This window comes from Danio aesculapii, chromosome 4, assembly GCF_903798145.1.
Source record: "Danio aesculapii chromosome 4, fDanAes4.1, whole genome shotgun sequence".
Lineage (NCBI taxonomy): Eukaryota > Metazoa > Chordata > Actinopteri > Cypriniformes > Danionidae > Danio > Danio aesculapii.
This window is the reverse complement of record NC_079438.1, coordinates 7,720,331-7,735,444: the sequence shown is the minus strand read 5'-3', so window position 1 is coordinate 7,735,444 and position 15,114 is coordinate 7,720,331. Positions and strand designations below refer to the sequence as shown.

At 36.0% G+C, this 15,114-nt stretch overlaps 1 protein-coding gene across 1 annotated transcript; it reads left to right on the top strand.

The window, feature by feature from the left end:
- The first annotated feature begins 701 nt into the window (after window positions 1–701).
- Window positions 702–4,022, top strand: LOC130222157 (uncharacterized). The gene is made up of 2 exons (XM_056454782.1): window positions 702–805; window positions 2,046–4,022. Exon 2 carries the CDS (start codon window positions 2,653–2,655, stop codon window positions 3,622–3,624), a length of 972 nt encoding a protein of 323 aa, XP_056310757.1. The 5' UTR covers window positions 702–805; window positions 2,046–2,652; the 3' UTR covers window positions 3,625–4,022.
- The last annotated feature ends 11,092 nt before the right edge of the window (window positions 4,023–15,114 follow it).

Here is a 15,114-nt window from a genome sequence, read left to right as displayed (position 1 = left end):
CTGCCGAAGCTCAGACGGTCTGCTTTGAGAAACTGTCAATCACAGCTGATGAAACGCCCAGCAATAAATTACTGCTGAAAACAAACTGTTTACAAAAATGAAGATCTGCACCTATATCAGCACGATAACCAGTGCCTAAATTGACCAGAACCATCTTTCGGGATATTTTATTGCAAGTTAACACGGAGGAGGCGGGCTTTATGACTTGTACTGCAGCCAGCCCCCAGGGGGCGATCTAATGGCAGAGACCTTCACTCAAAAGCAGGCTTGCGGCACACTTGTTTCCATTCACCTAATTTATTGCTCATTTTGGAGATGCGCATAAAAAACGATTGATGGAGACATCATGATGCACATAACTTTTGAAAATATGCATAAAAAACATGTGCACAACTCGTCACCTTAGAATTATAAGGTTCTAACTTGACATTTTTGTCAAACTTGAGTTATTGACATATTCATATTAAATGACAACTTATTTACATTATGGGATGTTTTTTTTATAAGTTCTTTACATTTTTAGACTTTTTATTCAAAAACAAAAAAGGTTTTATCTGCAAAGTCGAACTCTATTTTGGCTCTATAAGGTTCCATCTGTGAGCCAATCAGCATTTCGAATGCACGCACAAGGACCAATCAGGATCAGCGTTCTTTTGTCATTCCGCCGCACTGCTCTGTTGTGGAGCAGGAAAGACCTGAAGGAAATCATCGATTAAATAATGCCACGCCACACAAAATTAAGAAGAAACTTCACTGTCGACTACTTTATTGACGATCTTGTCAAGGACAGAAGTCTAAATTTCAGGTAAGTTTTTTTTTCTGTTTGTTTCGTTTAAGGACTTGCAGGAAAGTTTATTATCAGACACCACATTAGCCGTCGATGCTAGCAAGCTGTTCCCTTCATCTATCCTGTGTAATGCAGACCCGTAGTCAAGGGGGGTTCGGGAGGTTCGAAAGACCCACCCCCCACTGACAAATGTCTAAAATTTGTCCCAAACATGAGCTCATCTGTCTTATTTTGGCTGCAAAGTCATCATACATAACGTTAGTGAAAATAATTAATCAAAAAAGGCTTTAAATCCAAGCCGAATACCCTGTTGGCTGTCGCTTCAGTTTTAGCCAATGCAAACTATTATTTATCCAAAATACAGCTGTGCAAGAAAACATACAATCAGACGTTAGTGAAGTCATCCTTCGCTACTGAACTGTTATTAAATAGAGATGGAATGATGTTATCCATTAATTTTCTAACGTACTTAACAAGAAAGGCCAAAAAAATCCTGAAGCTCTATTATTATTATGTCATACTATATTATTATTATTATTATTATGTCTGAATTTTTTTTATCATTCAAATGGCCAAATTCTGACTGAATTATTTGTTATTTGCATAATGAATGACAATAGGCCACAGACCTTAACAGATATTTTTTTTCTAATGATATATGATGTCATAAATTTGTATTTTAATTTGTGATAAAGTAATGTTAGCTATAAAATAGTTAGTGTGTAAAACTACTCAAATAGTACGGCTACAGTTTGTGTAAGATTGTTATAGCAGTTACCTCAGTATTAAATAGTAATGATTGCAGAATAATTGTAGGTTGTAGCCTGTAACTAGTCAGTGGTACCAAGCTACACACTATTTATTTATTTTTTCTATTATTGTGATAAGTAATGATACAAATTATATGAAACACCAGGAGAACAGCAAAAAGAAAGAGAGCACCAGACAAAGAAAATATTAAAAAAAGCATCATCAGAGACGGGGGAACAACTGAGGCAGAAGAGCAAAGGAGCAGTGTGGTAGAAGAGCAACGTGAAATTGAACTTTCAGAGACAGAGAGACAAACAAGCAGTCTAGAAATACCAAGACAGAGACCAACAGAAAGAGGGAAAGTAAGAATTAGTTTTTAACTACAAAAAGTAGTGAGAAACTTTTCAGAATTTACTGCTTGTCTATTAAAATATACTGTGTATTTAAATGTAATGTAAAATGTAAATAAGTAACTTAAGTTGTGTTTTTTTAATGTTTTTTTCTCCAGGCAGGTGATCAGGTAGAGGCAACAGAAGGAGCAGCATTAGGGCCATGGCTTTTATCAGACAAAGCAGAGACCACACCTGCCAGTCCACCAACTGAGGAGCTGGGGACTAATCAGAAAAGAAGAGGCTGGAGACGGGTTGCCAATCCTTCAAAATGGAAAGAATCTACCCGCAAGAAGATTTATCAGGAGGGCAAGAAACATGTCAACTCTACAAATAAAATGGCTTCAGCCAAACATGGGAGAACTTTGAAGAACTGTACTATGTCATGTAAATTCAAACGTGCAAAAAAAGTTACCCCAGCTGAAAGGGAAAAATGTTTTACAGAGTTCTACGAGTTGAGTCAAAACAGAAAATATGACTTTATAGCCATGACTACAGACTGTGACAAGACAAAAAGGCTAACTTGTGATGAACCACAAAGAAAGCGTATCTACTCATTTAAGTACTATCTAAACATAAGGGGTGAAAAAGTGAGAGTCTGTAAGCTGTTTTATCTGGGCACTGTTGCAGTCAGTCAGAAACCAGTGTATAACATACACATGAAAAAAAATCTGACTACTTCCACGCCAAAACCTGATCAAAGGGGGAAGCATCCAAGAAAAATGCATGGATGCAAATCAGAAAGAGGAGGTAAAGGCACACATCAGTTCATTTCCTGTTGTTGAGTCACATTACTGTCGTGCCAACACAGAAAGGCAGTACCTTGAGCCAACACTCAATGTTTTAAGGATGTATGATCTCTACAGACTTAAATGCAGTGAGAATGGAGATACTCCTGTGAAAGAATCGTATTATCGATTAATATTTAACACAGAGTTTAACCTAAGCTTTCATGCCCCTAAAAAAGATCGGTGTGATCAGTGTGAAGCATACGAGACCGCTGTAAAGCAAAACATGGTAAGCCAAAGTGATGAATATAGACAAACAAAGCATATGGCTGACAAGACAGCAATGCGTCAGGAGCGCCAAAAAGACAGAGAAGATAAAGATACTCTAACAGTCTGTTTTGACCTACAGAATGTTATTTCATGTCCACGAGCTGAAATTAGCTCTTTTTTTTATAAGCGAAAACTTAACCTATATAATCTTACTGCTCACAGTTCACAAACCAAGAAAGGCTCTGTGCTTTGTGGACAGAGGACAATGTCAGGTAGGGGAGCAAATGATATTGCAAGTGCACTGGTGAAACTACTAGAACGCGTTTTGCATGATCATCCAGAAGCCACTGAAATAGTAACTTGGAGTGACAGTTGTGAGCCTCAAAACAGAAACTCTATAATAGCTTTTGCTATAGCAGACTTCTTAACAAGGCATCCCCAAGTGAAAAGGATTACAATGAAGTACTCTACTCCAGGTCACTCTGCAGTACAAGAAGTAGACAACATGCACAGCCATATTGAAAAGGCAATGGCAATGTCTGAATTCTATTCACCGCTGTCTTACACGTGTGTTTTACTGAAGGTGAACAGAAACAATGCATATGAAATAGTACAGATGAAGAGTACATATTTCTATGACTTTCAGGCATGTTCCAAACTGTTTCAGTACAAACAGGTTCCATTCTCTGAGGTGTCTTAGCTTGTGTTTGATCAGTGTCCATACACTCTTCATTACACAAAGTCACATGCACAGCCTAAAGTTACAGTTGACCCAAGAGGAGCAAGGAGACAAATGAGAAACCTGGCACCTACCTCCATCTTACCCAAACCAAGGGTACTCCCCAAACAGAGCACCATTTCAGAGGCCAAGATGTGTGACATTAAGTCCATGTTTAAATTCATGCCACTAGCAGATATACAGTATTATACTGCTGTGTTGAATAAATAAAAAGAATGCACTTTCACAAAAGAAGATGAACCAGTTGAAGCACCTATGTACAAATCATTAAGGAGATGATAAACAGATTTAAATGCATAATTTATGATCTTTAAAAAATAAAAAGATGTGTCAATGTGATGACTTAAAAGGCAGTTTTGACATCGAGATGAAATTTTTAAATTTACATTGTTGAAAAAAAAACATTTTTCAACATATTAAACTTGGTTAATCAACTCATTTGCTCATTGTCTGTTTTCTTTTAAAGATTTTAAATTTGATATTAAGCCTTGAAGAGTAAATAATTAATTTAATTCATGGGGTCTTAATTACAATAAATATTGCAATATTTAATACATAAAATTAAGGTCTGCACTGGACAATATTTTAGCACAGCATAGGATGCTTAATTTAAACAAGAATAAATTATTCATCCTAAAACTTAAACGTTATAGAAAGCAAAAAATTAAACTTTCTCAAACATCAACATACTGTTCCAACACCATTTAAAGAAAAAAAAAAATAAGCAGACTGATTGTATTAATGATCGGCCAGATAGAACCTTATAATTCCAAGCGGAAAATGACTTTTTAGAATTAGAAGGTTCTATCTGCATTTGCCCTTTTAATTTTACCCAATTTGCAAAATGAAGAGAATTTTGATAATTTACATTTAGGGTCTCTGTCATGTTCATGTATGAAAGAGAACTGTAACACACACACTGTTTGCTATATAGAATGCAAAAACTTTGAAGCTCAATATCTCAAAATCATGTAGAATGCAGATAGAACCTTATAATTCTAAGGTGACGAACGGAGTAAAATAAACTTTTATTCGATAGAAAAGATGTGCATAAACTACGATAAAAACACTTTTACTGAACAAATTCCAGTATGTGCATTAAAAAAAGGTTTGTTATAAAAGATCATATGATGATGGAAATGTGTGTAAATGGAAAAACCAAGCAGCAACCTCCCGCTCTCCCTCAGGAAGCCAATACGGAAGTTACTAACACTGCAATTCATCAACTCGCCTTGGGGGGCTGGCTCCAGGAAGTCCAGGTCATTTCTGACTGCAATGGGAAATTGGCCATTTTTACAGCTGATAAAAACATGCTTACAGCCTAGTACAAAAGATGACTTTGGTGCATATAGCCATGATTAACCTTCATGACAACTGTGAGGAGGGTGAATTTTTATATAACTCAACCGTTTTGTTTGTATTAAGTTATATTAAGTCTGCATAATTAAGGGCGTGGCCACTTGAGTGACAGCTAGGTCTCGCTGCTCGTTGTCTCATCACCTCAGCTGATTACGGCTAATTAGCTGATGAACTCGGCATATACATCGCTTTTTGTGTTGGTTGATGTTTCTTTACACAGTCAATTGCCTTTTGGGATTATTTCCTACAATTATCAGATGATATGGTATGCTGTGTGCACTTAATTGTGCTCACAAACCATTCACGTGGCCTCCGTTTCCCTGGTGAGTGAAATTATATACTTATATACCATCTCTATAAATGTATTTGTTTTATTTAAGATCATTCATCATTTATAATGTTCTTTAGAGCTGTAATGCCCTCCAGAATCTGACAGATTGATTAGCTGTAGGCTATAAAACAGTTATATGAAGCGTTGTCATACAGTGTTATGCCTGGATTTCATCAATAGTCTTGCATTTACTAACACAGACTATATTTGAAGTGTTTGGATGTATTTCGCGTTTTGCTCCTGTTGAAAAACAAGAACATAAGAACAAGGCTTAGTGGCTCAATGTATTACTACAGTGTTTTTAAAAGTCTAATCACTTTATTGATATAGTGTACTGACATGTGGTCAGAACACAAACGAGTCGCAGGTAATAGAGTATTAAGCGTTTTCTCCCAAAGTAAAGTCTGTCTGCCATCCCCAAGCTAAATGCCAGCAGGTGTCTGTAGCTCCGCTCACTCTCCGCCTCTTTGCCCTTGTTTTGTATCTTGCTGTGGGTGCGATGACGCACGAACAAAATAGCGAAGGTTGGGCATGCCTACTTGTAGCTTCACTTGCGCTCTTCAGAAACCTATAGACTGATTTCACACGGACGCCATTTTTAAAGGCGAAATCGAGGCTGCGGTGGGAAGAAACCCGGAAGTATCATTGGGAGTTACATTGGAACGTTGTGTAGCTTGCTGTATATCTTATCAGCGAAGAGAAAGTGACACAAATTTATCATTTCACCGCCTTCCGAGTGACCCGAAGGTCCGTTTTGAATGAATGGTGAAAATAAAAAGGGATATCAGAGCTCATTTTCAGCTAAGTTAAGGGAAATGGTGCTAGTTAGCTAACGTTTTCTTTCCCAAACACACGTTTTAGACGCCATTTATCAAACGCGAGTTAATGAACTTATTCTTTCACTATATTAGACTTGTCACGTTACTGAATTAAAAGAAAAACCATCAATTTCCCGCTAACATTTAAGGCACTGTTGATGGCTTTCTTAAAACAGCGCTGATTTGCCATTGTGTTCACGTGATCAACAGAATAGCTTGTGATTGGCCGAGAAGGTCATCAGTTCACCCTCCGCTGTTTACCGAGTACAAACACAGACGAGCCGAGCGATTTGCTTGATGACTCGACTGATCTTCATGGCTGCTTTGCGCTCGCGTCTCCGTGTATCTGTGTTTGCACTGGGTGAAAGGCAGTAAACTGAGTGCAAACACAGATACAAGGAGACTGGAACGCGAAGCAGCCGTGAAGATCAGTCGAGTCATCTGCGCTCAGTGGCGCTTCAATGTTAACTCAGCGGGAAATAGATGGTTTTAAAACTTCAGTACCGGGACAACACTATTACAGACAACACGAGGGTGTGCTACAGTGTTTTATCGCTCACTGGGTAACATAGACTGAAGCAGGGAAGCGTCCCCTCTGTTTACCTGCTGCCATGATCTGAAGCCTAGGAGGACACTTGAGCATATTACTCTTAAAGAGATTGTGATGTTGTTTGATGCTAAATTGCTTTTAATTTTCTAAATTAAACTTACTGAATGATATTAAAGTGATGTTTACACCAGTTCTGCATTTTGAAATCTCGGCAACAGCTGGAGGTGTGTACTCCACAGCATGTTACTGTAATGTGTACAGTCCTTGTCCTATACTTCCGGGTTTCTTCCCACCGCAGCCTCGCTTTCGTTCTTTAAAATGGCGGCCACGTGAAATAAGCGTATGGGTGATGTCACGGATACTACGTCCATATATTTTACAGTCTATGGGAAAAACTTTTCTACAAACTTTTTGCGAGTGTTGAAGCTGGCCTCTGCTGATGAAACTGCAAACTATCTACAGTAAACTTTCTTTTAATTGAATCTCTGACTCCTGCTCTTCTTCATCTGATAGAGTGGTCATTTTTGGGTTAAAATTGTTGGTCCCCCTTCAAAGTGTATTTATGCACGCACACTATAATCTGCTGTTTTACTCCACTGAACTCCATATAAAAAGACAGAACCTTTTTTTAACAGGCCTATCTAAAGGGTTAATGCAGCCAACTGATGATCAACAGTAAAAATAGCACATTTTACCTCTTCCCAACAGGGAAAACACCAACAATCTAGAATGCATGACTATTTGGTGTCATGGCTTTGCGATTAAAAATGTGGTTATAATGGAAGTAAATGGGTCAAAAACAGCCAAGAACATAATGAAAGGGTATAGGGCTGCATCATTAATCGTATTATTATCACGATAACGATATATGTGGCCCACGACCAATAATTAAATATCGTCACGATTTTACAGTATAAACACCAAGCCGTTATTTTAATGAGTGGAGTTTACGGACAAGCATGAGGTGACCGTCTAGATTGCAAGTGTTTTTTTTTGAGGAATGTAATGTTGATCAGGTAGCCTTTGCTCCTGTTCAGTCCAAACTTCCTAAAATAACACAACAAACCTCATTAACCACCTTAAAAGCCACCACAAGGTGGCTGTCATCAGTGGGTTAAGGAGTTCAGGAGAATTCTGCTTTGCATTTTTTTATGCATTACTAAACCAGACAACACTTATTTTATAAGTCAACAAAATATTCGTGGAGATTCAGCAGTTTTTTTTTCTGACTCGTTTGCCAGTCATGTAGACAGAAAGACACTATCCAATTGTTTCAATATAAAAAAAGGTCATTGTGGCCCTGTTCACACAGGTATTCAAGTTAGTTTTCAGCAATCTGATGTCAATGCATAAAAAGACTAGCCTATTTTATGCATGAAATAATGAAATAGATAACTAATTACCTTTATTTCTGATTAGACCATGCTCTTTATTCAGTTTTAATAGGTATATACACGCTTTTTTTTCAATAACATGATTAAAAAACACATTAAAGACTAAACACATAAAATAAAACATTCACAAAGGTGTATCTAATGGAGAAACACTAAGTGACAGGCGCTGCTTTCAGTTTTAAAAGAATCAAGCAGATTTTTTAAAAATCTAATTTGCAGAAGAGAAGTTACAAAAATTTAGCAAAAGGAAAAGATTAAACATATCAGTACAGTTAAAAGAACATTCTACTTTATAAATTCTTTCGACAATACAACAGCTAAGATTATGAATGAGTGTAAAGCAGTCTCTCCTGCGTGCTTCAGCAGCGCATCTCACTGTTTATGAATGACGAGGCGGAGAGAATGCGCAGTTTAGTTTCACCTCAAGATATAGAAATAAAAACTAAGACCGAACTGTTCATCACGTTTAAAAAGTAAACTAAAATGCACAACTTTTGTTAGTTACACCCGCGGGAAGCACAATGAACCGAACACGCCATTCTTTTAATTCAATATTCATGAAGTATGTGAACCAATCGCAGATGCTTTGTCATGTTGGTCACGACACTCTGTTTTATAACTTATTAGTTTATTACAATAATTACACTTAGCTTTGCCATTGTTCTTCACCACATGTAGCCACTCTTTTGAGCACATCTTGCGGTCCATCTCTAATCAAATGTTCAGATTATTATTGAAGGTGCTCTCAAGCTGCGAAGTTCCTGGCAGAGTAGCAGGTGAAAAAATGTGCATGCAAAAATGTGTGAGAACTAGTAACAACTACTAGAAACAAGTTTTAATCCATAAAGAAGTTCATGAAAAAAAGGAAATTGTGATCAACGTGACATATGCAAGTGGAAAGTACTAAGCCAGGGGTGTCCAAACTCTGTCCTGGAGGGCCGGTGTCCTGCAAAGTTTAGTTACAACCCCAATCAGACACACCTGGGCTAGCTAATCAAGCTCTTACTAGTAGTGGTGGGCAAAGCAAGGCTTCATGCACATTTCGAAACCCCACTCTACGGTGACACCTAGTGGTCGTTTTTTATATATTGCACTGAAATAGCTTCAGCAAAGAAGAGTTGAGCGAATTGAGGTGTTAAACCCCACTTTGTAAGCTAGGATCTGCAAGCGATATAGTAAAGCGGTTAGGGTTCCTGACTACCGTGTGGGTATATTGGGTTCGAACCCAGACTGATGAAGCTATTTTGAAATGCTTTAATATCTGTATGAAATGCTTTGTTCTTGTACCGTTTTGTTTCATCATTGGTCTGACATCCGAATAAACACTTTGTAAATAAATATGTCTTGTTTTGGTCATGAAACAGGGTTGTTGCTAGATCAGACATGGTTGTGGCCAGAAGTTAACAAGAGTTATTTATATTATTTAATAAATTTCCCATTGTATTTTATTAACATCTACCCAAAACCTAAACCCAACCATCACAGTACTGTAAAATATTCATTATTGTTTTACAGTGTTACAAAAATGATGCTAAATTAATGGTGTATCAGCAGCTGTATCCTATCTAGACTACACTATAAAACAGTAACATTATTAAAATACATAAAATCATGAATTCGGAGTATTTGTACAAGTCGGGATTTGAACCCAAAAGCCATTTCAAGCTCAGTACAACATGCACACGCAAACAATTTTGGACCCTGTTTGTCAAACGCAGATTCGCCAGGTCTCGAATTGCTTCTGAACTGATCGATGCTTTAAATTGCTTTAGTCACGTGACCTGGGTGTTTCGGATCATGCTTCGGTGCAGTGTTTCGAAACACTTGCGCTTCAGGATCTCGATACTGTGTCGAAACGTCAGTTTCACGTCAGCAATCCCTACTTATTAGGCTTTCTAGAAACATTCATGCAGGTGTGTTGAAGCAAGTTGGAGCTAAAAGCTGCAGGACACCGGCCTTCCAGGATGAAGTTTGGACACCCCTGTACTAATCCAACCCAATCACTGTAATAGCAGATATCTTCTACGAGAATACTGTATATCGTCAGCTCAGTTAAATTTGTTTTAATTTATTGTTTTTATTTATTTTATATAGCGCCAGTGCTCAAGGACGCTTTACAACTTAAGAAGGTAAAGAAAATGGGAGACTAATAATACATAAAAGAATGAAGATGGTAAAGACATGGGAACAAGTAACAAAAGAAGCTCATTCCTGTCTTTCAATGAGTGCTTATGTGCATTTAGGAGAACTAGGCAGCACACTCAGGACTGCAAGATGGATTTAATTTAGTATTCTTATTATCAGAGATGTATAGTAACGAAGTAGAACTACTTCACTACTGTACTTAAGTACTAAAAGGCAGTATCTGTACTTTACTGGAGTATTGTTTTTTTCTCCTACTTCCACTTTTACTTAAGTACATATTTTCGATGAGTTTAATACTTTTACTCCGATAGATTTTTTATGAGCTGCATCGTTACTCGTTACTAGAGGTGTCAAAATGGTCGATATCGGTTCAGTAATATATCATAACGGGTTATTACGTACTGACGTCATTTATCTCCTATGTGCGGTGTCGCAATACTATGGCGAAGGACGGAGGCGCGAGGGCGAGTGAAGGCGGCACAGCACACGAGCCGCTATTTCACTACTACTGAGAAATGTTGTGAGACTCCATCTCTGCCTCTCTCACTTTGGACATTTGACCCGCTGGCCTGGTAGGAGTGTATGAGGTGCAAGTTTTCTCCACTGTGTCTATTATAGATTACCTGTGATAACCGCGTATTATACATACATACAGTAGACTGTAACCGCGGCTGTTCTTCCCGCCATCAGTGAACAACGCTTTCATTTGTAAAGCCGATAGCAGCCCTTTCTGTTCAGAAGGTGAAGACAATAACCAAAGGGGTGTAAGACCTCGCCTGTCAGCGTTTAAAAAGCAGGCGGGAGAATATTTACATTAGTTTATTTGCTATAAATGCTCATTCTGTGCATGAGTTTTGTTTGATACATTCAGAAAGAGTGTTTTCTTTGAGCGGGTCAAATTAAAGGTACAGTTCATATATCTTACTGCTGTATTAAAGGACACAATTATATTACAAGTAACCATTTAACTGTCACACCAAGACAAAAACCAATAGAATTTTTTTATTTATTGCATTTCTTAACTCCTAATGTCGCTAGTTAACACAATCAATACATTTTCCCCCAACACATCCCATAATTTCTAAAATATCAGCCTCTACCAAATGGTTGAGATGTTGGTTTATGGTAAAAGTACCAGAATGAATAAATATACTATAAAAATATGAAGTTTAAGACCAATTTAATTAAAACATAATCAAAATGAAACATTTTTGAATACTAAATCATAGCCATAAGCCATAAAATATTTCAGATTTTCATTTAACACAGTAATATACACGTTTTCTTTTTTTTTTTACAATAAAATCAAAATCAAGTGAATTAGAACGTTCGTTTACAGCGTTTACAACCAGTAATTTGTGCTCCGAAAATGGGTTTCAATAGCGTTTTGAGTGGATTATGGACTGTTTTTGTGACACACAACTTTGAAAGGTGTGTGTTAAAGCTGTTATAATCGGTCAGATCTGTGGTTCAAGCGTGAGAGAAAAACAGTATTGTAAGTCATGTTTCTTTTCATTCTGCTTAATGACGTGCCCCCAAAAAAGAGATTTAAAATAAACAAAACAATATGATGTCTTTTGACTGCATTCTTTAATAACTACATTACACAATACTTGTACTTTTACTTTCAGTACTTGAGTAGTAAATTTTGAAATAAACTACTTGCAATACTTAAGTACAAAAAATGTTGAATACTTTAGTACTTCCACTTAAGTATGGTGCTTAAAGAGCACTTTTACTTCTACTCAAGTCACTTTTTGATAGAGTACTTGTACTTTTACTTAAGTCTGGGTCTCTAGTACTTTATACATCTCTGCTTATTATTAAAATTTATCTGAATGAGGATCAAATGACTGAGTTGGTCTTTGAGAATGAAATCAACCTGTTTGTTCCTGCAGATGTTCCTGTTTGACTGTGAATGTTTCTTCAATCTTCACATCTTCACTCTCCTCTTTAATAAACGCCATCTTTATAACAGTGTGGAGATCAGTCGCTTCAGCAGGAGCTTTTCTCTGTGTTTGGACACTTTATCCTGTTTAAAATGAACAAAACAATAAAAATGTCCTGTTTAAAATAAATAAAACAAATGAACAGAAACAAAATAACTTCTCTTCAACACTTGTTCAACAGTTTCTTTATATAAGAGTAAATAACAAAAAGATGAAAGAAAAAAGAAATCAGAAAGAAATCATTGATTTAAAGTTGGTTTTACATTCGCACATTTGTTCAGTGACAACTTGTGACATGGTCCTTGTATTGTTTACCATGGTACTTTGAATCTGAAATCTCATCTAAGTACTACTTGAAAACAACATTACTATTTATTTCACTGTGAACAATGTTGTATTTTGATAAGATGATTTCCCTGTTTAGAATTAGCAAATAATTATTTAAAAAAGTTATATTAAGTTAGTTTAGGAGAAAGTCTGAATGTGCGATTTACCTCAATAAAGAAATCAGGTCTGAGCTAGAAACAATAGCCACAAATGAGCAGATTAAAACTAGTACTCTATTTCTTATATGTATACATAGAATGAACTGACATTATGCTACTTAATAAATTAAACCTTCATTAAAACATTTATTATACACATTTCTGTTACTTTATTCAAACAGTAGCCCTCGATTACTGTGAGTAAAATAGTACAACGTTGTATAAAGAGTAAATAATATTGTCAACAGGTACATATTTTGAACCGGAGGAAAAATCTGAAACTTTAATCAATCGCTTTATATCTGTAAAAGCTTTAAAACAAACCTTCCTCCACTTGAATCACATCGCGGGAGCAGCGCAGCCTTATGACGTCACATGCCACGCCAAAATAAAAGTCCTTTTTGTTTAGCTTTTTTGCCACTTGCAGTTATGTTGATACATTTCTCCCTCGTTTCCCACTTTACACAACATATCTGCTATCTCTCACACAGACACAGATATTCAGTATTTAAAGTTGTTGATCAAAACCTTTAAACATTTTTAAGACAATTTTGAAAAACGTTTTTAGGGTCATTATCACTATAAAGTGCCTTTGAGACACCAAAATAAAAAAAAAAAACAGTTTGAGATTTTTGATTTAACCACATAGTTGTTGTATTAATTAGACCTTAGGCTGTAAGTAAGTCAATCCTGTCATGAACAAATTCTATAAGTATATTTTCATTGCAGTGTGATTATATCTATATTTTCAGAAAGGTCATGTGTCCCTTTACCAACCTAACTTCATGGAAAAAATCTATTTATAATAATGAAATAATAGACAAAACATAAATTTTCCAATAAAATATGCAATCAGTGCACATACTTTTCTAAATAAACCCCAAGATCTAAAATATTTTGTCAAGATTTCAGACAATATTAACTGGCCCTTATTGGTTAATTAAGAAATCACACAAGATGTTTTGCTGAGGTTATAAATAATTTGTTCATTTTCATAAAAGTTGAACATGACGGTTGAAAACAAGATGACAGGGTGGACATTAGCATGACAGGGTGGACAAAGGCTTTATTTAGTGAACTAAATATGGAGGAACATTTGAAAAACAACAGGTATAACAAGAAATATTAAAGGGTTCATATAAAAGGGTTGTAAAAGTTTTCAAGAATTCAACTTCTGTTTTCACTAATACTGCAAACCACTGAGCCACCATGCCGCCTCTTCTGTTATCAATTAGGTTTTATCAATATGCAAATTAATAGTAAAATAAACAATTATTGTCCTTCAAATTAAACTAAATTTGCTAATGAATGTAAATCTTTACATTGTACATTGTATTGGAGGAGTGAAGGGAATGTTGGAGACAACTCAAGTTAAACACCTTAATAATACTGTTGTTGTTGTTGTTGTTTTTTCAGAATAAGGTAAATAATTAGATTACAGATGTTCACATAATTGTTCAAATACTTAGGGCTTGACAACATACAGTTTCAAACACAACATGAGGAAAAATATTTAACATTAGTGTAGATATTTACTGTGTGCACATCAGATGTTTAAACCTCCTCTGAAGAAAAGCAAAATGGGCACGGGGATGCCAATGAGTAGATCACAGGGTTTCTTAAAGTGGCATTTACCACATCATGACAGGGTGGACAGCGATTTTAAGGACACGTGCAAAATGATTAATGACATTATTAAAACAGAAAAAAAAATTATTAAAGTTACTTTTTTTTCAAATAACTTGTTAAAGACAATAAAAATCTTTTTTTAATTTGATCTTATTTACCCACTTTTTAGACTCACTGAAGTTGTCTGAGCAGTGTGTGGGACATGGCAAAATCACATCTATTCAATGAAAGAATATGGCAAAAACAGACAAAAACATATTTTAAAACACATAATTCTACCTGCATGTGTGTAAAGGTTTAACCAATTATATCAAAACATCAGTTTCATTATTGTGCATTATGTTCATATAGGACTGATTCAATCTTGTGGGACATCAAAGGCACTTTATAGCGTTATGACCCAGCTAGTGAAACTAAAATATGTAGTAGTAATGGGTACTTTTTACTTAAAGGGCACCAATTTGACCCCTTTTCAAGATTTAAGATTCTCCAGAATGTGTTTGTAAAGTTTCAGCTCAAAACACCCATCAGATTATTTGTCATAACTTTTAGAATGTTGAGATTATCTGCTCTAAACACAGAGTCTTAGTGGATTAAAAAGTTTTTTTAATTGGCCTAAAATGTTTAGAGTAATGGTTTTGATCAACTCCAAATACTGAATATATGTGTGTCTGTGTATGTGATAAAGTGGAAAACGATGGAGAAATGTATCAATAAGTCATGCCTGCAACAGTAAGTGGGGAAAAAAAGGTAAACAAAAAAGACTTTTATTTTGGCTTGGCGTGTGACGT

Coding starts and splice junctions, on each gene's coding strand:
- LOC130222157 (XM_056454782.1), top strand. CDS start 2,653: ATGGATGCAAATCAGAAAGAGGAGGTAAAGGCACACATCAGTTCATTT.